Below are 25,246 nucleotides of genomic sequence, written 5' to 3' on the forward strand. Positions count from 1 at the left end.
TTGAGTAATTCTTGATGATTCTATAAAATACCACAGACTTCCCCAATCCACACACTAATCGCTGTGCCCCGGGCCATCCATCACCTACCCTCTTTCCCCGGGGCCCAGCCCTTCTCCTCAGAGATCTTCCCAAAGCCCACTGGACCATACTAGCCCTCAGCCTGAACCCCTTCAGTGGTGCCCCTGGCTCACAAGTCTGGACCCATAACAATCCTTGGGAGGCTCTGCACAGCCCTGTACACGCTCCCCCCCCACCCCCCACCGCCAACCCATCCTTGCCCTCTTCTAACGCACTGGATGTGTCCTCCTTCTCTGGTGGACCTCCGCACAGAAGCTGGGCATGCTCTCTGGCCCTTCTGGTTCTGCTCGACTCCTCCTTGCGCTCTACTTGGATATCATCTCCTCCAGGAAGCCCTCCCTGACCACCTTCCACTCCCCCCAACACACAGGCGGCCTCAGGGGCTTTCTCAGTGTCCGCAGCCTCCCGGGTCCCTCTGCCACACAATTCACTGGGAGGAAACACGGGTTTGGGGGCTGTTGAGGGACGGGGCTCCCGGGTCATACAGATCCAGGAGTGGCTCAGGCGGCCGCACTTCGCAGATCTAAGGCTTAGGCCAAGTTACTACACAAGTCCGTGCCTCAGTTTCCCCATCTGTAAAGCGAAATTAATCGTTCCTCCCCACAGGGCTGCCGGGGGGATTATATGAAGACGCCAGGATGAAGGTTTAGCATAGAGTAGGCATGGCTCCCGCGAGGAATCACCACAGGCTACGATTCTCATCACCGTTATCATACACGCCCCGCCGAGGGCGAGCGGGTGTCCTCCAGCCCAGGGCGCCGGGTCCGACAGGAGCAGCAACCTTAAACCACGCCTCGGATGTCCCGCCTCCAAGAGCTCGGGAGTCCCGGCTCACTAGTTTCTCGCACCCAACCCGGCGGCGCTCTACACCACTTCAAGCCCCTGCCTGCTCCCCTAGCCAATCGGAGAAAAGACTTTTTCGATCCCGCCTCTTTCGGCTGCGCCACCAGCCAATCAGACCACACCACGAAGAGTCCACGCCCAATGGCAGCATCCCAGGATGTAGGCTCCGCCTCTCGACGGACAGGCCCCTCGGCCCTGGAAGGAGAGGCAGCGATTCAAGGTGGGTGTTCGGGGCTCAGGTGTTAAGGCCCAGCCTGGGCAGCGCGGCATCGGGGTCGAGTGTGCGGCCCCCGTTGGCTCCGCCGGCTCCGCTCCCGGGCTTTATCTCGGCCCGCTCAGAACCCGCGGCCTCTGTGTCCTTGAGCGTGCAGCGGGCGGGAAACCGGCACCGTCAGGGCGCATATGCACCTCCTGCGCCCGTCGGGTCAGAGGTCATGAGGAAGGGCGGGGAAGGAGCCGGGTTGGGTGCCTGGCACTGAAGTCAGCGGTCAAAAGAAATGGTCCCACTAGAGGTCACAGGTCACGAGAGGGGCACTTTTGGCCTCGGCTAAGTGCCAGGCTCTGGGCTAAACCCTTGGCATCTTCGAGCCTCCTCCATTCTCGTGACCTCCCATTTCACAAGTGAGAAAACCCAAGGTCACTTGGCAGGCTGGGAGACAGTTCCAGAAGGACCTTGATGCTGGGGAGAGGAATTTGATCTTGAGGGTTATTTAAGCCTTTAAAAGGTTCATTAGGGGAGGGCTGGGGGTGTAAAGGGAGGGGTCTGGCCTGGGTTCACATCCTGGTCCCACCCCCTCAGTGTGTGACTTTGGGCAAGTCACTTAACACGACTGAGCTGTGGCTTCTCATCTGTGCCTCCCTCTGAGGTCATCATGTGGACAAAGTGACAGTGCGTGTGACCCTTAGCACAGTGCCTGGCACGGTGAGCTCTGAATAAACGCCGGTGGCAGGTGGCAGTGTTAACCTGGGTCAGGTTGGAGGCCGGGAGGGGCTGCACCTGGGAACAGGAAGCCCGTCTGTGCCTCTGACAGGAATGGGGGTGAGCAGGGACAAGCTGACACAGTGGCACTGGGGTCAAGGGTCAAGGCTCCTGCAATGCTAGGGTTCCCGGGGGTGGGGGTGGGGAACCATGTCTGTCTGAGACCCACCTATGCCTCACTTCTTGCCCACAGATGCGCTGCCTGACCACGCCCATGCTGCTTCGGGCCCTGGCCCAGGCCGCACGTGCAGGTAGGACCAAGGGAGCCTTTCCTGGGTGTGAGGGGCCCAGCCTCCTAGCATGAGGTCGCATCTGCACAGCGTAACCCCTATCCTTGCAGGGTATCCCAGTGGCCGGAGCCTCCACAGAAGCACAGTGGCAGCCACCTACAGTGAGTCCCGGGGCGCCGCAAGCCTCAGGCTTTCTGATCATCGTCCTGCCAGAGGCAGGGGAGAAGGCCTGTGTTCTGGTCCTGGCTTTGCTGGGGGCTCGCCCTCTCGGAGCCTCAGTTTCCACTCTGTATAAAGAGGATGGTGATCAAGATTGAATATGATTCTTGGGGGCCGGGTCTGTCATTGCAGGGGGTGGAGGGCCTTCCATGTGGCTACACCGTGTGATCTCAGACCTTCCCCGTGTAGGACAAGGAGGGAGCTGCCAGGTGTGAGCCCTGGGAGCTGTGCCTCTTCATCAGGACCCCAGTACCCAAGCCCCTTCCAACCCCCATCAACTCCTGGCTTGGATGGCCACACAGGCACAGGGAGAAGCTGGCGAGGACTGCCCAGGGCCTGAGGCTGGCCTCGAGGGTGCTCACTGAGGCGGGGGAGGTTTGGTGAATGAACAAACCCCTGGGGGGCCCAGCTGTTGCACCTAGAAGGAGGCCAGGCCTCGTCTCCCTGAGCTGGAGTCCTTGGGGAGGGCCTGTGTGAGGCCTGCTGCCACGGCCTCTCTGCCCTCCTCCCCTGCAGAATATGTGAACATGCGGGAGCCCTCAATGGACATGAAGTCGGTGACCGACCGGGCAGCTCAGACCCTGCTGTGGACCGAGCTCATCCGAGGTGGGCCCTGGGGGGAGGGGGGAGGCCGGCTGGTCGGGGGCACAGATGTGTTAGGGAGGAGGGCCCCCTCCCACCGTGCCTGTGCCGCCCCCAGGCCTGGGCATGACCCTGAGCTACCTGTTCCGAGAGCCAGCCACCATCAACTACCCATTTGAGAAGGGCCCACTGAGCCCGCGCTTCCGTGGCGAGCATGCGCTGCGCCGGTACCCGTCCGGGGAGGAGCGCTGCATCGCCTGCAAGCTCTGCGAGGCCGTCTGCCCAGCCCAGGTGAGCCCCTGACCCCAACTGACCGCCCCCCGGCCGCTGCCGCTGGGAGAGGGAGGCCACAGCCTGCTGCAGAGAGAGTGAAGCGGGCAGCCCTGGGCCCGAACTCTGGGCCCCCTGCCGGGTGGGTGTCCTCAGAAAGTCCCTTTCCCGATCTGAGCCTCTTCCTCCCGTGAATGGGAGCCGACTCAGAGGCAGTGAGTCAGGGGAGGGAAACTTCCAGCCCTGAGCAGGCCACGTGACACACGTGGGTCCTGCCCTTGGGGGTCTGGTCGGGGGCATGAAACCCAGGCCTCGAGCCACGAGGCGGCACCTGAGGGTCTCCACTTTTACCCGGATGCAGCAGCCGTTTCAGGAGCGCTGCCTGTGTGCCTACCACAGGACCGGACCTAGGGACACGTGTGCCACAGCCGAGGCCCTCGCTGCCCCTGGTTGCTGCTCCTTTGAGCCCCTGGCATCTGGTTCTGTCGGAGGGTCCCACACGGACTGTTAGTGCAGAAACAGACAGACACAGCTGGGGCTCTTGGGCTGGCGGATGTGCCCGGCAGGAGCCCAGCAGGCTCAGGGGTCCTCACGGTCCACACAGCGACCCCCTCCCGGCGGCCGCTCCAGGCCACATCTCTGTGACTCCGGATGGCTGCTGTCCACAACCTGCCTCATTTCCTGGACCACTCCCAGGTCCTGCAGGCCACGAGTTGTGGCCTTGCTGTCCCCAGTCTAGCCACCGACCTGGAGCACGTAGGAGAGCCCCGAAAAAATAATAACAGTGGTGGCATCCAGACAGTGAGTGCCGGCTGTGGACCAGGCACTGAGCCAAACTCATGACTCATCTCTGCAACAACTCTAGGAGGTAGAGATTATTATCCCCATTTTTATAGATGAGGAAACGGAGGCACAAAGAGATGAGGCTAATAGCCAAAGGTCCCACTATGAGTGGTGGGCATTACACTCCTGGGGACATCTGAGGGCCTTTGCCACATCCCTTTGAAGGTCCTCCCAGCTGTGGGAGGCCCCAGGCCACCCCTTCCCCCAGCTGGTGCAAGTGTGCACCCAGGAAGTGAGAGTTAAGGACCTGTGTTTGAGTCTGGGCTCTGCCCCTCACGTACTGTGTGGCTTTGGGAAACCCCTCAACCTCTCTGAGCCTCAGTTTTCTCATCCATTAAATGGGGATAACTAGATGTAATTGGGAAGGTTGTTCAACATGCAACCGACAGTAATGGGGCATTTTTTTACCGGGTGGGACCCCTTGGGTCTGCAGGTGCTATGGTGAACAAGGCAGGCAACGGCCCTCTCCTTGTGGGACTCACGTTCTCAGGGAGGAGGTGCTGGCCGTTAACAAACAAGAGAATGTCAGCTAGGGCAAGCGCTCAGAGGCCGACGTCACAGCCGCGCCGGGCGGCCTGTTAGGAGAGGGGTCAGGAAAGGTACATGCGGGCCGAGAGTGGATGACAGAGGGTCCGCTCTGTAGGCCCCGGGGGGCCAGTCCCGCAGGAGTGGGAATGAGCCGTGGCGGGGGCTGGATCCTGTGCCTGGGGCCAGCGTGGCTGGCAGGTGACAGTACCCTGTGCCACCCCCCAGGCCATCACCATTGAGGCTGAGCCTCGGGCCGATGGCAGCCGCCGGACCACACGTTACGACATCGACATGACCAAGTGTATCTACTGCGGCTTCTGCCAGGAGGCCTGCCCTGTGGACGCCATCGTTGAGGTGAGCAGGCCCCGCGGCGGGGGAGGCCGGGGCGGAAGCTCCTTGGAGGGGCCTGACGTGGCTGCGCCTGCTCCCCCGCTCGTAGGGCCCCAACTTCGAGTTCTCCACGGAGACGCACGAGGAGCTGCTCTACAACAAGGAGAAGCTGCTCAACAACGGGGACAAGTGGGAGGCCGAGATCGCCGCCAACATCCAGGCCGACTACCTCTACCGGTGACCGGCCCGCCGGCTGGCCCGAGGTCCCCTTCTGCCCAATAAAAGAGCTCTGACCTCCCCACCGCCTCTGTCATCAGTCCGCCGTCCAGGCCGAGACCGTCTGCGGCCTGACCACGGCCTGTGGCTTCCTCCATTGGACCAGGTCCTCGGACAGAGTCGCCCTCCTGTGCGACTCTGTGGGACCTGCCAGGCCCTCCCCGTGGCTGGGCCCGGGCCCGCGGCAGTGTGTGGCCCACACATCTTCCTGGGCATGTTCCCCAAGGCTCCGCAGGCTGGAGGTCGGCCCAGGTCCACTGTTCCCATAATCCTGTGTGCCCAAGGGGTGGGGCTGGGGCCTGTCCTCTCCTGAGGGCCACCCACAGCTGAGACCCTAAGGACCTAGAGCCTCTCGCAAGGCCACAGGCAGAAATACATCAAGAGCAGGAACTTGGAAAGGCCAGAGCATCCTTGCTGGGAGGCAGGGGAAGGCTGCTCTGGGGGGGGGGGATGACAGTCACGAGGGGGTGACCCAGGCCCTGCTGCCTGTGAGCTGGCTCTGCCTCTCCTCCAGCCACATCCGCTTTTCTCCCCAGCTTCCCCAGACCAGGCTGCTGGCATGGCTTCTGCCGCTCAGGACTTCCTGCTTTGCAGTCCCTGCCAAGTGACATGGTTCCTTCTGGGGCCACACGCAAGCCCAGTGGCAGCAGAGTCGCCAAAAACAGCCCCCTCTAACTTGGTGCTAAGAGGTGTGAGAGGATTTCAATTCATTCTCAGCAATGAGGAAACTGGCTCAGAGGGGCGAAGTGTCTTGCTCAGGATCACACAGCACACATCTGATGAAAAAACTAATTCGGGCCTGAGAGATCTCGGAGTTCCCTTTCTCCATTATTTCCAAAAGTGCTTTTTACAAAACACTGATCTCCCAAGATGCTTCTTGGAAGGGTGTTCTAGGGTCCAGTAAGTGTGGGAAATGCCCCAAGTGCCTCTCCCCTCTGGGACAGGCACTGCATGATAGCACATTCAAGGCTCTGAGAAGGCCTGCAGCAAAGAAACCCAGATTACCCAGCTCATTACCAGGAAGCCCCTTTTCTCAGATCCCCTGCTGACACCTGGACCTACTTACCAGGCCAGGATGGGCCATCTCCTGATGCAGAAGTGGCCCAGGACTTGTGTGGGCCCCACCACTGGCCAAGGTTCTGGGGTCCTTTGAACCCACAAAATGGCACAGAGGTGAGAAGTGCAGGACCAGGAAGGAAGACTTGAGCCCGGGGAGTGTCCACGAGTCCAGCACCACTAGTCCTGCTGGCTGCTGGGGGCAGGAGCTCTCCAAAAACAAGGCCAGTTGTAAGAGGCAGGCTTGAAAATCCTAAATCGCCTCTAATTTTGCTTTTCCCACACATAACCAGCACTAGACGCTTGACATGGAGCCTCCATCTGTACGCAGGTAAATAGAATACTTTCATTTAAAGTGGATGAGTCTAGGGACTTCCCTGGCGGTCCAGTGGTTAAGACTCCACACTTCCAGTGCAGGGGCTGTGGGTTCAATCCCTGGTTGGGGAACTAAGATTGCCCATGCCATGCAGGACAGCCAAAAAAAAATAAAATAAAATGGATGAGTGTATCCAGCTCCTGACTTGATTCTCTCCCTTACTGCTGGGTCAGAGTGCAGCTCTAACGCCATTTTGTAACATGATAGAGTTCCAGTTTGCCCTGAGCAGGAAGTATCGACCCGAGGCCCCCACTGGTACTCTGGTTGTGTCGAGGTTACTCCTTGAAAGTAGCCCCTCCGTGCCCCAGAAAGTGTCTCCCACTTTGCTGAAGACACTAGCCTTGGCTGTGACTCAGTTGCCAGCGCCCAGCTCTGGGGCTCCGTTTGTCCACCCTCCCCCCACCTCTCACAGGCCCTTGCCCTGAGGGGCCCCAGCGGGTGCAGGCTTGGCCTGTCCAAAGTGCAGGCAGCTGGACAGTCGTGAGCCCCAGGTTGTGGGTGCTGCGATAGGACAAACTGCACGGAGCTCAGTAGCAGCAAGGTCATGGGGACACATCCAGCCACAGGAGGAGTGACAGCCAGGGCAGAGCATTGCCCAGTGCCTGCTGGGTGCGGGTCCCAGGCCCTGGCCCTTGGTGTCCTGCTGCCATTGAGGAAAGAGGCCCAGAGAAGGGCAGCCACCTGCCCAAAGGCCCAGACCACTGGACCTGGAGTCCAAGGTGGTGGTCAGAAGCAGGAAGCTATAAGGACCTGTGTAATTGCGTGCGGCCTCACGCAAGGGGGAGGGGGTCCTAGAGGTGGGGACACGTAGGTGTTGGGCCCCAGGCCTGAGCGTATTGGGGTCTAATCAGCCCAGTGAGCCCTCTAGATGGTGGGTAGCCCCGGAGCTGGGCCTAGGCTGGGCATCTCCCCACGTCCCGGCCACGTAGATGTGCGCGGTTGGTGCTGGTCAGTGTCTGCTCCAGCCTCCGGGCCTCCTCGCCCGTATTAGGCGGCCCAAAGCTCCGAATGGTCTCCCAGCCTGGAGCGAGGAAGCGAGGCCGCCAGGCAATCCTAGCCCAGGGCCTGCCTCCGACCCGCGCTCCAGCTCCCAGGACTCCGGGTGGGGGTTCGGGGCGGGCCAGGGGCGGAGCTTCCATGGCTCCGCCCCTCCCGGCCCCGCCCGCCGCGGAAAGTGAGTTGCGTGGGCGCCGCGGCGGGGATCTCAGAGCTGGGAGTGCAGAGCTGCGCAGAGCAGCGCCGCGTGCAGCCGACCCGGGGGTAAGTGCCCCAGACGGGGGCTGCAGAGACCCCAGTTCTGCCTACCACCCTCGCTTCCCACTGCCCTGGGAAGCGGAGGGTGTCGTGGCGCCCCAACCCAGCTGGGTCAGTAGAGGCAGCTCAATCGTCCGGCCCGCGGGTGTCAGCCGTTGCCGGGGGCCACAGAGGCGAAAGAGGAGAAAGAAGAGGAGAATGGGGGTGTTAACAGTCTATAACAAACAAGTAGTATTGAGCTCAGCTGTGCCGGGCTAGGTGGTGCTCAGAGCTTTCTCTGCTGCATCTTCCTGGCAGGGAGGGACCCATTCTACAGATGAGGAAACTGAGGCCCACCCAACTAGGAAGAGGCGGAGCTAGAAGAGAGCGCACGCAGACCCTCGTCTCCAGCCCAGCTCGTCGTGGCGGGCCAGGGGCTCAGAGGAGCGATCTGGTGGTTTTCTGGAGGAGTTGGCTTTAAGCCTCCAGCCTCCCAAGGGAGCAGGAGGAGAGGGGCACAGAGTGACTAGAGCCTGGACCCTGAAGGGTGGAGGCACCTTCATTTGTTCTGTAAATGTCTCTGGGTGGCCCCTGGCTCAGGAAGGGGTCAGGGAGGATGAGGGGGAGGGGATGAGACAGTGGAGGCCTGAAATGCCAGGGGAGGGATCTGCCCAGGTCTCTGCACCCCTGTGCTCACCATGGCTTGTCCCATCCAAGGGACGTGCCCAGGCCGCAGGGCTGCTGCCCTGCCTGGATCCCCAGACCTAGCTCCCTACAACCCCCCTTTGGCCAGCCCAGCCTTTTGGGGTACCTGGGGCAGAGAACAGCCCTTCCCTGAGCGCATACTGTGGGCTGGGACTTCCAAACCTGCAGCCCCAGGGCCTGGCTCCTGCCTGGCTCCGTCCCCTGCTGACCCGTCTATAAAACAGGGCTACAGTGCCCCCTCCCCCAAGGATTGCTGTTAGATTTAAATGAGGTATTGCGGGCGAGGGAGTTACATGGGGGCCCTTGTTATTTTTATCTCCCCACCTAGGTCCTGTCTCTGGCGGGGTGGCCAAGTCCCATTCACCCAAAGAGGAAGTGGAGGCCCAGAGAGGGTGAGAGACTCCCCAGAGAACACACAGTAATCACAGCTTGGTAGGGCTCAGAGCCTTGGTCCCTGGCCCTCTTGCCCACCCTTCCCTGTTCAGGGCCTGCTGCTTCCACAGCCCGCAGCTGTCTCTCCCCATTCTCTCTTGTATTCTCCCGGGGCTGGGGAAGGGGCTGCTTTTCCTTTTTTTTTTTTTTCTTTTACATTTAAGTAAACCAGACCCAGGAGAGGAAGTGACCAACTAGGCAGGCCCCAGCCCAGCCCAGACAGCACTGGCAGGGTGTCAGATGTTCACCCTCTCAGCGGGGCTCTGGCCTGTTCCTGTCCCCTCCCCTCCCCCGCTCAATTTGCGAGCTAAGGAAACTGAGTCCCACAGAGGGGCAGGGGCCGGCCCTGGGCCCCAAGGGCAGTGGCCATGGAGCCCTGGCTTGTGGGCTGGGCGTCTACAGGGCCCAGGGAGGCTACCCTGGCGCTCCCCCTGCCCTGCGGGCGGCGATTAAGCAAAGGCCCGGCCAGGCCCTTCCTGCCCATTTCAGTTTCCACAGTTTCACTTTTGTTGGTTTCGACACCTGGAGGGCTCCTCCCTCAGCCCCTACCAGCTCGGCTGCTGCCGGACAGCCCGGGCTTCAGGGGAAGGTCCCGCTTCCTCAGCGCCCTCTGCCTGTCCTCTCTACCCTTCCTGAGTCCCAGAGGAGGCCCCCACCCCTCAGCGCCCACAGACCGGCAGGGAGGGAGGAGGGCCCTGGCTGCCTGTGGGGATGGGGCGGACCACAGCCCTGCTGTTCCTGTCAAGGTTGCTCCCCAGGGTAGAAAGGCGAGGGCAGTCAGGTGGCCGGCGCTGGAGGTGGCCCTTGGCCTGGGGCCCCGAGGATGTGTAGGATCTCGGGTGAGGGCAGGTCACAGAGGGGGGACAGCAGAAGCAGGGGCCAGGTGTGAGAAGAGCCAGTGTCCCCAGGAGCCACTAGGGGTGGGGGGTAGGGGTCTCAGACGGGGCAGAGCCAGCTGGGAAGGAGCTTGACGTTGGACTGTGGGTCCGGCTCTAAGGTCAGCTCGCCGCTTACTTCCTGTGTGACCTCAGCACCCCGCTAAGCCATCCTGGGCCTCAGTCTCCCCATCTGTCAGATAGGGGTGGTAGCGGGACCTTGCAGGATCATGTGAACCCAGAATTCACACCTGGTGGGGAACTGCCTGGGACCCCACCCGCCTGAGCTCCCACCCCTGTCGGCCCCACAGGACCATGGGCTCCATGTTCCGGAGTGAGGAGGTGGCGCTCGTCCAGCTCTTCCTGCCCACAGCTGCTGCCTACGCCTGCGTGAGCCAGCTTGGGGAGCTGGGCCTTGTGGAGTTCAGAGACGTGAGTGGGGCTGGGGTGGGCGTGAGGGGAGGCCTCGTTCTTGGGTGTCCCATACGGTGGACCATCTCCCCCAGACTGACCCCCGGCCCTGCTTGAATCCCGGCAACCTCTGCCATATATACTTTGCTCTCAGGCCGGCTTTACTCGTGGCTGAGACCGCCCTGTGCCAGCCTGGGTTCAGCCAGGCCTCCTGGGCCCTGCCTCACCCTTCCCAGGCCACATGGGGTCTGGTGTGTCTTCAGCTGGGCATCTGGAGGGTCACAGTATACTCAGCACCTTTCTGGGGGAGGCAGCTATGGCCTGAGGAGAGCCGGGCCTGGGCCCTGGTGGGGGGACCTCCTTGGCCCTCTGCCTGGAAAACTGATCCCTCCGTTTGGCAACCACAGCTCAATGCCTCGGTGAGTGCCTTCCAGAGACGTTTCGTGGTAGATGTTCGTCGCTGTGAAGAGCTGGAGAAGACCTTCGGTGAGTTGGCCCTGGGCCCACACCCCAGGCACACTTCCTGGAGGAGGCGCCAGTCAAGCTTGGTCTGAAAGGAAGAGTCCGAGTTGCCCAGGCGGACGGCAGAGAAGGGAGGTCCGGGCCAGGCCCTGCAGAGCCAGGACGGGGCAGCTGGGATCTTTGGGGTGTTCTTGGGTGAGCTGAGCAGAGGGTCCAGGCCAGGCCCGGTTTGGAAGAGGCCTTGAATACCGAATGAGGGCTCGGGACTTCACCCTCTGGGCGCCAGGAGCCACCCATAGGTTCCTAAGCAGGAGAGAAGCATGGACAGAACTTTTTCTGCTGCAGATGGACTGGGATGGGCAGAGGCCAGGATCCTGGGTCAGGTGCCCCCAAGGAGCAGCTGCTTGGCCCTGGGCAAGAGGGACCCCTGCCCTGGGTTCTATTCTGGAAACGCCTCTTAGGAGGGTCCTGCAAGGTGGGAGGATAGAGCATGTCTGTTTAATGGTTAGATTGACTGATAGGTTTTAAGTCATCAGGCAGGTACCCTGTGGGCCTCCATGCAAGCTCTCATCCCCTGCAGTGCTAGGGCCACCTGCCCGAAGACCGCTATGGGACCCAGGCCAGGGGCTGGGGACGGAGAGCAGCCCAGAAGAGCCCCAGGGCGGGGGGAGGCGGAGAAGACCTGCAGGGATGGAGGTTTAGCCTGAGGTTTTTCCGGGGTCTCAGACTCAGTGAATCAGTTAGCTGGTGGCCAGCAGAGTTTGGGGTGGCAGTTGGAATTCCCTAGATGTTAGCCATCCCTTGGCTAATAGTGGCCATTGGCTGGTGGTGGCTCCTGAGCCGGCTCCCCGATGCCCGTCCCTCTGCACCCAGCCTTCCTGCAGGAGGAGGTACGGCAGGCTGGGCTGACGCTGCCTCTGCCTGAGGGGGCGCTGCCGGCGCCCTTGCCCCGCGACCTTCTGCACATCCAGGAGGAGACGGATCGCCTAGAACAGGAGCTCCGGGACGTGCGGGGCAACCGGCAGGCCCTGCGGGCCCAGCTCCACCAGCTGCAGCTCCACTCGGCTGTACTGGGCCAGGGCCATGGCCCCTCGGTCAGCTCCGGCCCGGGCAGGGCGTGGGGAGGGGCGGGGGCCCCAGACCCCACCTGGGCCGGGACTCATGGCGCCTCTCGGCTCCTAGTTGGCAGCCAGCCACACAGATGGGCCCCTGGAAAGAGCACCCCTGCTGCAGTCCCCCGGGGGGCCGCACCAGGACCTGAGGGTCAAGTAAGTGAGGGGCCGCTTCGCTCGCTTTCTGGTTGGTGCAGGGTGAGGCCGGCCAGCTCGGACCTCTTGTCCAGGGCCCTCGTGCAGCCGCCCTCAGGCCTGGACTTCCCTTTGCCCCTGGGGGTCTCTTCTGGCCCTGCCTGGCGGGCTCCTGCCTCCTCTGTGCGGACGGGGGCAGTGTGCCTGGCCCGGGTGAGGCGGGGAGAGGCTGGAGCAGCCCCTGCCCAGCCCCGCCCGTCCTTGCAGCTTCGTAGCAGGTGCCGTGGAGCCCCACAAGGCCGCCGCCCTGGAGCGCCTGCTCTGGAGGGCCTGCCACGGCTTCCTCATCGCCAGCTTCAGGGACGTGGAGCAGCCGCTGGAGGGGCCCGTGACGGTGAGCGGCCCGGGCGCGCAGGCTGGGGTGCGTGCTGGGTGGAGCCGGGACTGCAGGGTGATGTGCGCCCCGCTCCGGCAGGGTGAGCCTGCGACGTGGGTGACCTTCCTCATCTCCTACTGGGGAGAGCAGATCGGGCAGAAGATTCGCAAGATCACTGACTGGTGAGCCCCCGTCGGGTGGGGGGCTGGCCCCCCGCTGCCCTCGTGCCCGGGCCCCTGCGTGTCACCTCCACCGAGCCCGCTCTGTCTGCCACACTGCCCTGTGGGCTCCCTTTCGACTCAGCCTCTGCAAGCCCTGGACCCTGTGCCCACCTCACCTCCCCCCTCCTCCCTGCCAGCTTCCACTGCCACGTCTTCCCATTTGTGGAGCAGGAAGAGGCCCGCCGCGCAGCCCTGCAGCAGCTGCAGCAGCAGAGCCAAGAGCTGCAGGAGGTGGGCGCCCGTGGCCTGGCTGTAGCCCTGCCTTCCCCCCGCCCCTCCCCTCCTGACACCCCTCCCCCTCCCCGCCCCTCCCCTCCTGACACCCCTCCCCCTCCCCGCCCCTCCTCCCCCTGCCACTCCTCCTGACCCCCTGCTCTGGTCGCAGGTCCTGGGTGAGACGGAGCACTTCCTGAGCCAGGTGCTGGGCCGGGTGCAGAGACTGTTGCCGCCCTGGCAGGTGCAGATCCGCAAGATGAAGGCCGTGTACCTGGCCCTCAACCAGTGCAGCGTGAGCACCACGCACAAGTGCCTCATCGCCGAGGCCTGGTGTGCCACGCGCGACCTGCCCACCCTGCAGCAGGCGCTGCAGGGCAGCTCGGTGAGCATGGGGGGGTGGTCTCCCGCCCTCCCCTACTGCCAGGCAGGGGCTGGTTTCCTCCACACAACACATCTCCCATTCCCGGTGCCATCAGCGCCGTGCCTTTGCCGGGGCTCATCCTCCTCCAGGGAGTCCACCGTGATGGCCCTGGCCCAGCAAGCCCTCTTCCTGCCCCGACTTCCCAGAGGCCCTGGGATGGGCCGTCACACCCTGGAAGCTGCACTGGGTGTTCAGTTAGAAACCGGGTTCAAATCCAGGCTCTGCAGGTACTGGCCCTGTGACCTTGGGCCAACTGGAGGGAGCCTTGGGCTCATCTGTGAAATGGGGTTGCTGACCCTGCTTCCAGGGGTCGCCGTGCTAGGTGCTCACCTGTGGCCATGGGGCTCCCTCTCCTGGGCCACCTGGATGGGAAGAAGCACGCTTCTGTTTCCCGAGTGACTTTTGGGCCAATCTCTGGCCCTCCCTGAATCCCCCTGAACTGGGGCAGGTGGGGCTGGTCATGCTATTTCACAGGGAGAGGAGGGGCTGCCCTGGGTCCCCTGGCTCCCACCCAGCGAGTCCCCACAGTGTTCTCCATCTCTAGCTGGCCGTGGCTGGAGGGTCCGAGCGTCCCTGAAGGCCCCTGCCATCAGTCTTGTCTGTCTGTCTGCCTGCCGGGTGCCCCAGAGCGAGGCGGGTGTGAGCGCCGTGGTTCACCGCATCCCCTGCCGGGACATGCCCCCCACACTCATCCGTACCAACCGCTTCACGGCCAGCTTCCAGGGCATCGTGGACGCCTATGGTGTGGGCCGCTACCAGGAGGTCAACCCCGGTGAGAGGCACCACGTCCCCAGCCCCGGCCTTCGGGAGGCTCAGCTGCTGCCCTGGGTGGAAGCATGGGAGGGCTGCGTCGCCACCTGGGCCTGTCCCGCCCTCCTGAGGTGAGGGGCGCACTCCTGGTCATGTTCTTGGGGGCCCAGTGGAGGCACTTCACGTTTATCCCCCGCAGACACCCCCACTGCCCTGCTGTTAAGCTAACAGGGGAACCGGCAGAGTTGTGCAAAGGATAGCAGCTTTGCAGTAGGAATGGACCAGGTTGGAGGTCCTACTCACTTACTTTGATGAGTTTCTTAGCTTCTCTGAGCCTCAGTTTCCTCATCTATAAAATGGGGTTGATGGTACATACCTGAGCGGTGTTGGGAAGATTAATGGTCGCCAAAGGCTGCAAACCAGTGGTCCACGAGGCCAGCATCAGTCTGCAGACGTGTTTTGCTTGGCCACGTTGTCTGGCCACGTTGAAAGGTTTGAATTGGGTGCAGCCCCAGGTCAGGTTCTCCCAGAAGCAGACCCTGAGATGGGGTCTCTGATGCAAGTGGCGTATTAAGAGAGGTGTTCCTGGGAGAAACCAGTAAGGGACCTTAGGGGACGGGGAAGCAGGCAGGAAGGGGAGAGCTGAGTAGGGCCAGTCTCAGGTGAAGCCCAGCCTCAGCCTGAGCCTGCAGGGAGCTCTAGAGCATGAAGGACACTATGGTGTGTCCACCTCAAGGCTGATGAGCAGGGCTTTCAAACCCAGCGCCCTCAGTCGTCTGCCAGCCCTCGCGGGTGGGCAGTGAGGCCGTCAGCTCCAGGCACGTCCACCTGGGTGCTCACTGGCCTGGCGAGGCTGCTGCTCTCTAAGTGGCCCACTGGGCAGAGGGTTGCACAGAGCTGCCAAGGGAGCTGCGGCCGCCTGGGCAGAGCCTCAGTGTCTGCTGCGGGTGCCAGGGTTTAAAGTGGGAGTTTTCGCAAAAGTCTGCATTTTCTCAAGACTGGCGAAAAGTGAGAGATTTGGCGACATGGCCCACCTCCAACAGGCTGGAGCTGGGTGGTGGCAGCCCCCTCCCGTTTGCCAGTGCCCGTCCCGAGGGCAGCAGGCACTGGCTTTCCTCCCTTCCTGGCCCCCTCCTCCTTCCTGAGGCCTGTGGGACCTGGCCTGTCATCCGCCAGGTTCTTCTCCCTCCAGATACCACCCTCCCTGCAGAAGGCTGGCTGCGGTGTGGCCAGTGGCCCAGCATCCCCCGTGTCACGGGGTAGGGGCTGCAGTGCATCTCTGTGTGAGCCCAAAGAATGGGTGTGAGGGTGAACCGTGATGAGGTCCCTTATGGGAGGCCAGGGAGGGGTCCTGCCTCATCCAGTGGGCAAGAGGCAGGGTTTGGGATCCCCGGGGCAGTACAGGCAGCACATGAGGATGGAATCCAGGGCCGTGTGGACTGAGACCAGGGTCACGTGGTCCTCTGGGGCCTGCTGACCCTGCAGGACCAGCATCTGGGAGCTTGACGTGGGGCCCCCAGCCCATTTCACCTGCCCGTAGTCCCTCTGCGTTAGCGGATGCCAGTCTGGTTAGAACAGGCCTGATCACCAGATATCCACGGTTGGTAATATGCCACCAGCTCTCAAAGCAGTAGCTTTGCGGAGTATTCGTTTCCTAGGGCTGCTGTAACAAAGCCTCATGGATGGGGCGGCTGAAATGATAGGTATTTATCGTCACTCAGTTCTGGAGGCCGGAAGTCTGAGATCAAGGTGTCGGCAGGGCTGGTTCCTTCTGAGAGCTGTGAGGGAGAATGTGTTCAGGCCTCTCTCCTTGGCTTGCAGACAGCTGTCTTCATGTTCGTATGGCATTCTCCCAGTGTATGTGTCTAAGGTCTAAATTTCCCCCTTTTTATAGGGACACCAGTTATATTTGATTAGGACCCACCCTAATGACCTCATTTTCACTGGGTTACAGCTGTAAAGGTTGTATCTCCAAAGAAGGTCCTTGTCTAAGGTACTGGGGGTTAGGACTCCAACATATCTTTTGCTGGGGTGGGGGACACAATTCAACCCATAACTGGGATGTGCGTTAGAATCCTAACACCTATGAGAAAATGTCCCCATTTTACTAAAGGGAAGCTGAGGCCCCAGAGGTTAAGTGACCAACTCGGCCTTCTGGAACTTGCCATGTGCCAGCCAGGACTACCACTGGGCTCTCTGTGCTTCTGCTTTAAGCTCTTCTCATAAATAATAATAGCTAGAACTGCTAACATTATATTTATGGTCTTCCAGGTACTGTCCATGGATAAAGTCATTTATAACAGCCCTATAAAGTGGTGGTATTTTTATCTCCATTTTGCAGATGGGGAATGGAGGTTCAGAGAGGTTAAGATACTAGCCCAAGGTTGCACAGCTAGTAAGTGCCTGGATCTTGAGTGCAGGCAGGCGGTGTGGCATCCCTGCCTGGCTACACCACCTTCATGTCTCCTGGGGCCCCGGAGCCTGGCTTGGGGAGCCTGTGTGGCATCCTGTACAGGGATGGGGGTCCTGGCTGACCGCGTGGCCCCTCTGCCCGCAGCACCCTACACCATCATCACCTTCCCCTTTCTCTTCGCGGTCATGTTCGGTGACGTGGGCCACGGGCTGCTCATGTTTCTCTTCGCCCTGGCCATGGTGCTGGCCGAGAACCGGCCAGCCGTGAAGACGGCGCAGAACGAGGTGAGGGGCGACGGGGTGGGTGGTACGGGGTGGAGAGTGGGGGGGCTCCGGGCACAGCAGGGGGCCCAGGCTGGCTCTCGCCACACCTCTCTGCACCCCCAGATCTGGAGGACCTTCTTTGAGGGCCGCTACCTGCTCCTGCTCATGGGCCTGTTCTCCGTCTACACCGGTTTCATCTACAACGAGTGCTTCAGCTGCGCCATGGCTGTCTTCCCCTCGGGCTGGAGCGTGGCGGCCATGGCCAACCAGTCGGGCTGGAGGTGAGGCCCGGCCGTGCCCGCCCCGCAGCCCTGAGGCCCCCGGGCCCCTGACCAGCCCGCCTGCTCTTGTCACAGTGACGCCTTCCTGGCCCAGCAGCCGCTGCTCTCCCTGGACCCCAATGTCACCGGCGTCTTCCTGGGACCGTACCCCTTCGGCATCGACCCGGTGAGTCCCGGCCGCCTGTCGGAGGCGGTGGCGGGCAGGAGGGCGGGTCCGGGGCTCCCCGCTCGCCCAGCCCCTCCCAAGCACCAGGCCCAGTTCCGGGTACAGGAGGCAGGAGCCCCCCTAGACCAGGGCCTGCGTGGCAGGGGGGCCTGCACTGCAGCCACTTGAAAAGCAGAGAAGCGAGTTCCAATAAGGGCAGCCTTTTGTAGTCCCCTCTGTGCCAGGCAGGCACCGTTCTGAGCCCTTGTTGAATTGACTTGATGTCTAGTGCTCGTGACAGCTCCATGAGAGCACATCAGTACTGTCCCCATTTTACAGGTGAGGAAACTGAGGTTACACGCCCAAGGTCACCCAGCTAGGAAGAACTGGGGTTGGGGCCCAGGCTGCCCAGCCCAGTCTGTGCTCTTAACTGTTCCCCTCTGCTGCCCCTCGTCGGGCAGGTGACGGGTTGTGCAGAGGCCCTGGAGGGGCAGACAGGCCGATGGGAGTGACTCGGGTGGAGAGGCCCCTTCACGACACCCATCCCTCCTGCCACCACAGGTCTGGAGCCTGGCTGTCAACCACCTGAGCTTCCTCAACTCCTTCAAGATGAAGATGTCTGTCATCCTGGGGGTCACCCACATGACCTTCGGGGTGGTCCTGGGGGTCTTCAACCACATGTGAGGACCGGGGGCCTTGGGGTGGGGGCCAGGCAGGGCCAGGGCGACCTGGTGACCCGGCTCCCCTCCTGCCCCAGGCACTTCGGCCAGTGGCACCGGCTGCTGCTGGAGACCCTCCCCGAGCTGGTCTTCCTGCTGGGGCTGTTCGGCTACCTCGTCTTCCTGGTCGCCTACAAGTGGCTGCGAGTCACGGCCGCCAGCGCGGCCTCGGCCCCCAGCATCCTCATCCACTTCATCAACATGTTCCTCTTCTCCAGCAGCCCCACAGACCGGCCACTTTTCTCCGGGCAGGTAGGCTGGGGCGGGGGTGGGGGTGGGGCGGCGGGGGTGGGGGGCTCACACCCCGCCCTGGGACCCCCTGGTGGCTGGGCCTCTCAGCTGCAGGATCCTCGTGGGAGAAGTGGGATGCAGGCCTGAGGCCGTGAGACAGGGAGGTCGAGGGGGCCTCCCTGGGAGCTCCCAGCAGGGGTGGTGGCTTCTATGCCCAGAGGAATTCCACACGGGGCGAAGTCCCTGCCTGGTGAGGGGCCCTGGGCTGGAGTGGGCTGCGGGCTCCCCGGGCCCCTGGGGAATCGCGTGACCCGAGCTGGCCGGTGGCTCGCAGGGGCGCCCTGACCATCGCCCCCTCCTCCCCTGCAGGAAGTGGTGCAGCCCACGCTGGTGGTCCTGGCCCTGGCCATGGTGCCCGTCCTGCTGCTTGGCACGCCCTTGTTCCTGCACCGGGAGCACCGCCGCTGCCACTCTCGGAGGAGGCAACAGCCGGTAGAGGTAGGGGAGCCTGGGGGTGGGGTCCTGTCCGGGACGTGAGCCCCATCTGGGGCTGGGGGTCTGTGATGCCGCTGCACCACCTCTAGGATAAGGACACAGCCGGGCTTCTGGACCTGCCTGACACGTCCCTGGCCAGCCAGGGCTCTGATGAGGAGAAGGCAGGATGCCCAGGGGACCAGGCGGAGGCCGAGGTGGGTATGGTGCCTTCCTGAGTAGGGGATGGCTTCCGGCCCCACCTGCCCCTCACTGCCACCTGTCCCCCCAGTTTGTCCTGTCCGAGGTATTCATGCACCAAGCCATCCACACCATCGAGTTCTGCCTGGGCTGCATCTCCAACACGGCCTCCTACCTGCGCCTTTGGGCCCTGAGCCTGGCCCACGCCCGTGAGTCCCGGCTCCTTCCCATACCCGGCTGCTGGATGCGTGGTCCCCTCTGGTCGCTTCTTTTTTTTTTTTTTTTTTTTTTTTTGCAGTATGCGGGCCTCTCACGGTTGTGGCCTCTCCCGTTGCGGGGCACAGGCTCCGGACGCGCAGGCCCAGCGGCCATGGCTCACAGGCCCAGCCGCTCCGCGGCATGTGGGATCTTCTCAGACCGGGGCACGAACCTGTGTCCCCTGCATCGGCAGGCGGACCCTCAACCACTGCGCCACCAGGGAAGCCCTGGTCGCTTCTTAGTATCCCTGTCTGTAAAGGGGGGACGTCGGAGGAGGTCCCCCGCTGGCCCACGGGGAGGGCGGGCTTCGGGACGCCGAGGTGGCTTGGTGGTCCCCACGGTTCCCTCCTCCATCTGCAGAGCTGTCACAGGTCCTGTGGGCCATGGTGATGCGAGCCGGCCTGAGCCTGGGCGGCGAGATGGGTGTGGCGGCTGTGGTGCTGGTCCCCGTATTCGCCGCCTTCGCCGTGATGACTGTGGCCATCCTGCTGGTGATGGAGGGGCTCTCGGCCTTCCTGCACGCGCTGCGGCTGCACTGGTGAGTGGCCGCCTGGCTGGTGTGGGCAGCACGGTGGGGGGGGCGGGGGGGCGTCCCCTCACCCGCTCTCCCTTCTCACCCCAGGGTGGAGTTCCAGAACAAGTTCTACTCGGGTACTGGCTACAAGCTGAGCCCCTTCACCTTCGCCGTGGAGGGTGAATAGTGCCCACAGCCCTGCCCTTGCCTTGCTGAGCAGGGAAGAAATAAAGGGGAAGGCCCAGGGCCCGTGTCTTGGTCTTGTCTGGGAGGCAGGGGCTGGGGCTGCTGGGTGTGGAGGAGCCTGGGCTCTGGCATGGGCTGGTCCTGCCCCGGGAGCCTTTTGGTTGGATGGACACCACGCCAGCCTCTGTGCCCGTCTCCCTTATGTCTGTCTCTGCAGCTGAAGTTGGTGGGGGGGGGGGTGGGGGGAGGTGGGAGCCACTGGTCTACGATCTGGGGCCTCAGGATGTCAGGATAGGACCCATGAGCACATCTGCAACGATCCCAGACTCTTGGGGTGAAGGGCAGAACTAGGCCCAGGGAGGGCTGTTTCCAGTACATTCTAGCTCAGAAAGATTGTCCTCCCAGGCTGGGCCAGGGGGAGTGAGCTCCCCATCCTTGGGGATATGCAAACTGGCTGTACGATGATGTCTGGGCTACCCTGGGTATGGAGGGTGGTGCCTGGCACCAGTTGGCCAATATTCTCACGTGCCTGTGCTGGCGCTGGCCCCCGGCACTCAAGATGCTTTGCAGCAGAGAGCAGCCTGGGACACCTGAGCCAGACCCGGCACTCCACATGGACAGTGGTGTCACACCCAAGGCCACCTTCCCGCAGACAAGGGCAGAGGCTCGTCCAGGGCACCCTGAGAATTGCCCAGGGCTCCGAAGGTCAGAAAAGGGCAGAGCCGGACTCCAGGCCCTGCCTCCCCAGAGGCCACAGTCTTCCCCCATCCCTCCCTGGTGGGCAGTCCTGCTGCCAGGCCATCCTTCCGCTGGGGGGAGGGAGGTGGCATCCTTGGGCCTCTCTGGTCTGGGTCCCACCCCCAGCTGGGTGGCAGAGCCAGTGCTTCCCAGAGGCCTCATTTTCTCCCGCTGAGGAGCTGCCAAGTGGCTCTTCCGGCTGGAGGCCCTGGGAACAAAGGCTGCCTTGAAGGCAGAGACGCCCTGGGCGCGGCGAGCCGGGAGGCCTGGCCCCATAACCTGGCCCCGTCACCGTGGCTCTGTCTGGCCAGTTGCTGGGAGGAGCCTGTCCCTCCAGAGCCCGGGGCTGCCCCGCTCAGGGCCCCCAGATGCTGGGCTGGGGTATGAGGGGCTGTCTGGCTGCAGTATGACACGCCTGGCAGAGACTTGGCTCCAGGAAACGTTGAGAGCAGTGTCTGATTAGGAACAGAGGGGGTGGTGTGCGTCTCAGCATCTGGCCCAAGCCCCGGACTCCAAGCTCTACCTTCCTGGGGAGCAGAGCTATGCAGAGACTCGCAGGGTGGGGCAGGTGAGGGGAACCCTAAGCAGGGGCTCAGCGCCGAGAATGTGGCATGTTTCGGGGGTGGGTGGCAGGTGTGACCCCAGGGAGATGCTAGCTGGCCCTGCCCTGGCTTTGACGCGTGGACAGCCTGGCTGGAGAGGGCTGGCTGCTGGGGAACCAGCATGCAAAGGCACTGGAGGGGGCACCCCTGAGGCGTGGGGGTCACATCAGGAGACACAGAGACAGGGGGGTCACCTGCACTGGGGACAGGCCTGCTCGGGCAAGTGTACGGTCTAATCCAGGAGGATGACTGAGCGAACAGATGGGCATCCCAGGAATTCCACATACAGAGAATGCAAGTGATAGCCAGCGAGTGGATGTGAGGGAGACTGACCCCAAAGCCACCTGGCAGAGGAAAGCGCGAGAGGGCCTGGTGTCTTAGGGACGAGAGAGGCTGGGGGCAGGGGGCGGGCAAGGCCGGTCAGACCCTGTGGGCACAGGCAGGAGCTGGGAGCTGTGTTCTAAGATCACACACACAGGGCAGCAGCATCTAGGGCTGTTGGATTTTTAAAAAAAAAATTTATTTTTGGCTGCACTGGGTCTTCGTTGCTGCGCACAGGCTTTCTCTAGTTGTGGTGAGCGGGGGCTTCTCACTGCGGGGGCTTCTCTTGTTGTAGAGCATGGGTTCTAGGCGCGCAGGCTTCAGTAGTTGTGGCACGTAGGCTCAGTATTTGTGGCTCGCGGGCTCTAGAGTGCAGGCTCAGTAGTTGCGGCGCACGGGTTTAGCTGCTCCGTGGCATGTGGGATCTTCCCAGACCAGGGCTCGAACCTGTGTCCCCTGCACTGGCAGGCAGATGCTTAACCACTGTGCCACCAGGGAAGTCCCTAGGACTCAGTTTTATTGCTTGGATATCATAACACACTCACCTGGTTAAAACTTTCGGTGTCTAGCAGGCCGGGCAGCGGAAGTCCCCCTCCTGCCCTGACCCAGCCACTCAGTTCCCTCCTGGACAGCCCGGTGCTCCCCCCTCCCTCCCGCCCAAGGGCTTCGCCTCCGGAGCCGGGTGGACGCACTGGAGACCTCCCCGAGACTAGGGATGCATCCGAGGGTGACAGCAGAGGATGGGCTTTTATCTTTTTTATTGTTTGTATAGTACAGTCTTTGTGGTAGCAGGAATGTATGCACAAAAAACAATTCAAATAAGAGTTCAGAGTGAAAAAAAAATTTATCCCAAAGGACTTTTAATACATACAGATTTCACAGCTATACTCTATCCCCGCCCCCATACTCCACATATAGGCTGCAGTTTCCCACCAGAACGACCACATGAGGTACACTGGGGAGCAGTGAGGGCAAGGTTTCCCTCCCGCACCCAGCACACCGAGGCCCCAGCACCAGGGCGACAGGAGGCTTCCCTGGGGCACGACCATGCCTGGGGGCGGGCAGCTGGCCCTGTCACAAGAGCCCAGCTCCAGGCTGAGCAGAGGTGGAGGGGAAAAGGCTGCAGAGTGTGGGACAAAGCAGCCCGCTCCCTACCAGGAAAGCGGATTGGGCAGTGGGGGGGCCGGGGTGGGCATGTGTGTCCACGTGTCCCCGTGCAGCCTGCTGGCCCTCTGTGGCCACGGCCCACTGCCTGCCCCAGAGCCGGGGTTAATAAAGCACTTTCAGTTAGAGGGCATGGCGGGGCTGCATCCAGTTAGGGTGAGATTCATCTGAGATTCACCTGCAGAGGAAAACACGGATGACAGGCAGCAGTCAGCGGGCAGCCAGTCGTCCCCGCCTCTGTGCACCCCGCACCTCGGGGGCGGTCTGCATCTCCCAGGACCCCGGTCAGGCCACGGGGCATCGGCAGTGTCGCTGCCCACTCGCCACCCTGCACACCCGTTACCTACAGAAAGCCCAGTCAGCACTGTTCACCAGCACGGTCATTAACATCCTTTAAAGATCAACATTAACCAAAAGGCACCTGCAGTGACACTGCTTACTCTTGCTGTCTGCCCCACCTGACTGAAGTAGAAAATGCCTTCTCTAGATTAAGGGGGTCTGAGATGTTGCACTATTGCACTAGTGTACTGTAATTCTGCTTCCTGATCTCATGTCAGAGTCCTAGAGAAATCGTAAACAAGATATGAAATAAATGTTCCTCAATTTTAATACAGTCTTTCGTATCATACACATCTGTGTTCGGCAGCGAGACGTCCGAGCCTTCTTGCTGCAGATACAGTAGTCGGAGCACAGAGGGAGCCTCGGGCTCGGCTGCCCCCGCGCAGTCCAGGGATGCAGCGCAGGCAGGCCTCCCCAGTCACACCCCAAGCTTCCTCTTCTGGTCGAAATAGGCATCGAACCTGGCCTGGGCATACTCCTAGGAGACAGAAGGAAGAGGGGCCTCACCACGGGTCCCGCCCGCCCCCCGGCACAGAGCAGAGCAGCTCCGTGTGCTGCAGGCCATCCAGGAGCCGCGCTGCTCTCAGGACGGTCCTCTCCCGCTGGCAGCAGCCCCGGTCACCGCCTTCCCTTTACCCTCAACGTTCCCCACTCCATCAGCTGCGCCGGCCCGGCCCTGCCATCCCAGACAGGAGACGGGACTTCTGTCTATGTATCTGGTGCAGCACGGTTCACCGACTCATTCACCTTGAACGCTACAGACGCGGACTGACGGACACAACAGAGGCTTCTCTGTCAAAGCCCAAGGTCCCTGGGGCGTTAGCAAGGGTAGACAGACGGTAGGTGCCACCTGTTTGCTGCAGCACCATTACTAAAAGGACACCAGGAGGGAAGTGAGAAAACCTGGCCAGCCACCGGGCCCCTGGGTCCCTTCCCCTGTCTGCCCACCGGTGTGCAGAACACAGTCTCTTAAGGGCCACTCCAAATCGAAAAGTCTGCAGTGCTAACTGCCAAGATCACAGCACCACTTCAAAAAAAATTAACGTTGAGGTATAATTTATATACCACAAAGCTTAACTCATTTAAAACGTGTGGTGTTGGCTAATGCACACACCTAGCTCAACGCCACCACCACAGTCACCCTCAAGGTCCTCCTGGGTCTCTGTAGTCAAGCCCACCAGATCGCGACAGAAAGCTTCCACGTGAGTGTAATCGTCCGCTACGTCCCCTCTGGTGTCTGGCTTGTGACTAAGACACATCCACGCTGCCGTGGGCGGCAGTGTTCGTGGCTGAGTAGTTTTCTGTGATGTGGCTCCAACACAGTGTGTTCATCCAGTCATCTGCTGATGGGCATGTAGGTTGTTTCCAGTTTGGGGCTACTGAAAATAAAGCTGCTGTGAGCACCTGAATACAAGTCTTGGCGTGGAAACAGGCTTTCATTTCTCTTGGATCAATACCAAAGAGAGGGACTGCTGGGTTGTATGGTAAGTGTAGGGTTTTTTTTTGTTTTGTTTTCTTTTTAACTTTTAATTTTATTGAAGTACAGTCGATTTAAATTTACTTATTTATTTTGGAGGCTGCTTTGGGTCTTCGCTGCTGCGCACGGGCTTTCTCTAGTTGCAGCGAGCAGGGCCTACTCTTCATTGCGGTATGCGGGCTTCTCATTGCGGTCGCTTCTCTTGTTGTGGAGCATGGGCTCTAGGTGTGCGGGCTTCAGTAGCTGTGGCACGTGGGCTCAGTAGTTGTGGTCCATGGGCTTAGTTGCTCCGCGGCACGTGGGATGTTCCCAGATCAGGGATTGAACCCGTATCCCCTGCGTTGGCAGGCGGATTCTTAACCACTGTGCCACCAGGGAGGTCCCGGTAAGTGTACGTTTGACTTTATAAGAGGCTGTCCAACTGTTTTCCACGCTGGTTTCACCCTTTTACATTCCCACCAGCAATGTATATGAGGTCAGCTGCTCCACAGTCTTGCCAACATTTGGTATCCTGAGTTTAAGTTGTAGCCATTGTCATGGGTGTGCAAGGCATCTCACTGGGGCTTTAACTTGCATTTCCTTTATGACTTTGTATCAAGCAGATGAAAAGATGCTTACTGGCCATTAGTTTACCTTCCGTGTAGTGTTCAAATCTTTTGTCCACTTATAAAGTAGGTTGTTTGGTTTCTTGCTGAGTTATGAGTTCTTTATATATTCTAAATACAAGTCCTTTGTCAGATATAAATTTGCCTTACTTTCTCCCAGTCCGTGGCTGGGCTTTTCATTTTCTTAATGGTGTCTTTCAAAGAACAAAAGTTTTAAATTTTGATTAAGTCCAATTTACTGTATTTTTTTTTCTTTGAGGGTTAGTGCTTTATGTGACCTAAGAAATTTTTGCCACAGTTACGAAGCTTCTCTCCCGTTTTAGCTTTTACATTTAGGTCTATTACCTGTTTCAAGTCA

General features: G+C 61.2%; 3 protein-coding genes across 5 annotated transcripts in view; 2 read left to right on the plus strand and 1 right to left on the minus strand.

The window, feature by feature from the left end:
- Positions 1 to 1,058: 1,058 nt before the first annotated feature.
- NDUFS8 (NADH:ubiquinone oxidoreductase core subunit S8) lies at positions 1,059 to 5,197 on the plus strand. Its single transcript, XM_082660530.1, has 7 exons — positions 1,059 to 1,142; positions 2,095 to 2,152; positions 2,242 to 2,292; positions 2,867 to 2,956; positions 3,051 to 3,223; positions 4,799 to 4,927; positions 5,013 to 5,197. The coding sequence occupies exons 2-7, from the start codon at positions 2,095 to 2,097 to the stop codon at positions 5,142 to 5,144; spliced, it is 633 nt and encodes a 210-aa protein (XP_082516656.1). The 5' UTR covers positions 1,059 to 1,142; the 3' UTR covers positions 5,145 to 5,197.
- Positions 5,198 to 7,833: 2,636 nt separating this feature from the next.
- TCIRG1 (T cell immune regulator 1, ATPase H+ transporting V0 subunit a3) lies at positions 7,834 to 19,702 on the plus strand. Of its 2 annotated transcripts, none has more exons than XM_082660893.1 (21): positions 7,834 to 7,871; positions 8,878 to 8,941; positions 10,168 to 10,288; positions 10,675 to 10,753; positions 11,603 to 11,823; positions 11,912 to 11,997; positions 12,244 to 12,370; positions 12,452 to 12,534; positions 12,711 to 12,804; positions 12,959 to 13,171; positions 13,838 to 13,982; positions 16,518 to 16,657; positions 16,760 to 16,917; positions 16,993 to 17,083; positions 17,624 to 17,742; positions 17,820 to 18,033; positions 18,382 to 18,510; positions 18,597 to 18,701; positions 18,776 to 18,893; positions 19,303 to 19,480; positions 19,565 to 19,702. In XM_082660893.1, the coding sequence occupies exons 3-21, from the start codon at positions 10,172 to 10,174 to the stop codon at positions 19,641 to 19,643; spliced, it is 2,496 nt and encodes an 831-aa protein (XP_082517019.1). In that variant the 5' UTR covers positions 7,834 to 7,871; positions 8,878 to 8,941; positions 10,168 to 10,171; the 3' UTR covers positions 19,644 to 19,702. The 2 variants fall into 2 exon arrangements, with proteins under 2 accessions (XP_082517019.1, XP_082517020.1); XM_082660894.1 differs by having other exon boundaries at positions 18,382 to 18,504.
- Positions 19,703 to 22,080: 2,378 nt separating this feature from the next.
- CHKA (choline kinase alpha) overlaps positions 22,081 to 25,246 on the minus strand; it is a 62,007-nt gene continuing 58,841 nt past the window's right edge. For both annotated transcript variants that reach the window (XM_082661225.1, XM_082661224.1), the window contains one exon: positions 22,081 to 23,284. In XM_082661225.1, the coding sequence (XP_082517351.1) occupies positions 23,225 to 23,284 (60 nt within the window). In that variant the 3' untranslated portion in view covers positions 22,081 to 23,224. The remainder of the gene's footprint in view (positions 23,285 to 25,246) is intronic.

This window comes from Grampus griseus, assembly GCF_964374135.1.
Source record: "Grampus griseus genome assembly, chromosome: 8".
Classification (NCBI taxonomy): domain Eukaryota; kingdom Metazoa; phylum Chordata; class Mammalia; order Artiodactyla; family Delphinidae; genus Grampus; species Grampus griseus.

What these genes read in the sequence shown, in the direction of transcription:
- NDUFS8 (XM_082660530.1), top strand. Translation starts at nt 2,095, where the DNA reads ATGCGCTGCCTGACCACGCCCATGCTGCTTCGGGCCCTGGCCCAGGCC. An exon ending in CACAGTGGCAGCCACCTACA is followed by an intron (nt 2,293 to 2,866) that starts GTGAGTCCCGGG and finishes CCTCCCCTGCAG; the next exon opens with AATATGTGAACATGCGGGAG. An exon ending in GTGGACCGAGCTCATCCGAG is followed by an intron (nt 2,957 to 3,050) that starts GTGGGCCCTGGG and finishes TGCCGCCCCCAG; the next exon opens with GCCTGGGCATGACCCTGAGC.
- TCIRG1 (XM_082660893.1), top strand. Translation starts at nt 10,172, where the DNA reads ATGGGCTCCATGTTCCGGAGTGAGGAGGTGGCGCTCGTCCAGCTCTTC. An exon ending in GGAGGCAACAGCCGGTAGAG is followed by an intron (nt 18,511 to 18,596) that starts GTAGGGGAGCCT and finishes CACCACCTCTAG; the next exon opens with GATAAGGACACAGCCGGGCT. An exon ending in CACGCGCTGCGGCTGCACTG is followed by an intron (nt 19,481 to 19,564) that starts GTGAGTGGCCGC and finishes TTCTCACCCCAG; the next exon opens with GGTGGAGTTCCAGAACAAGT.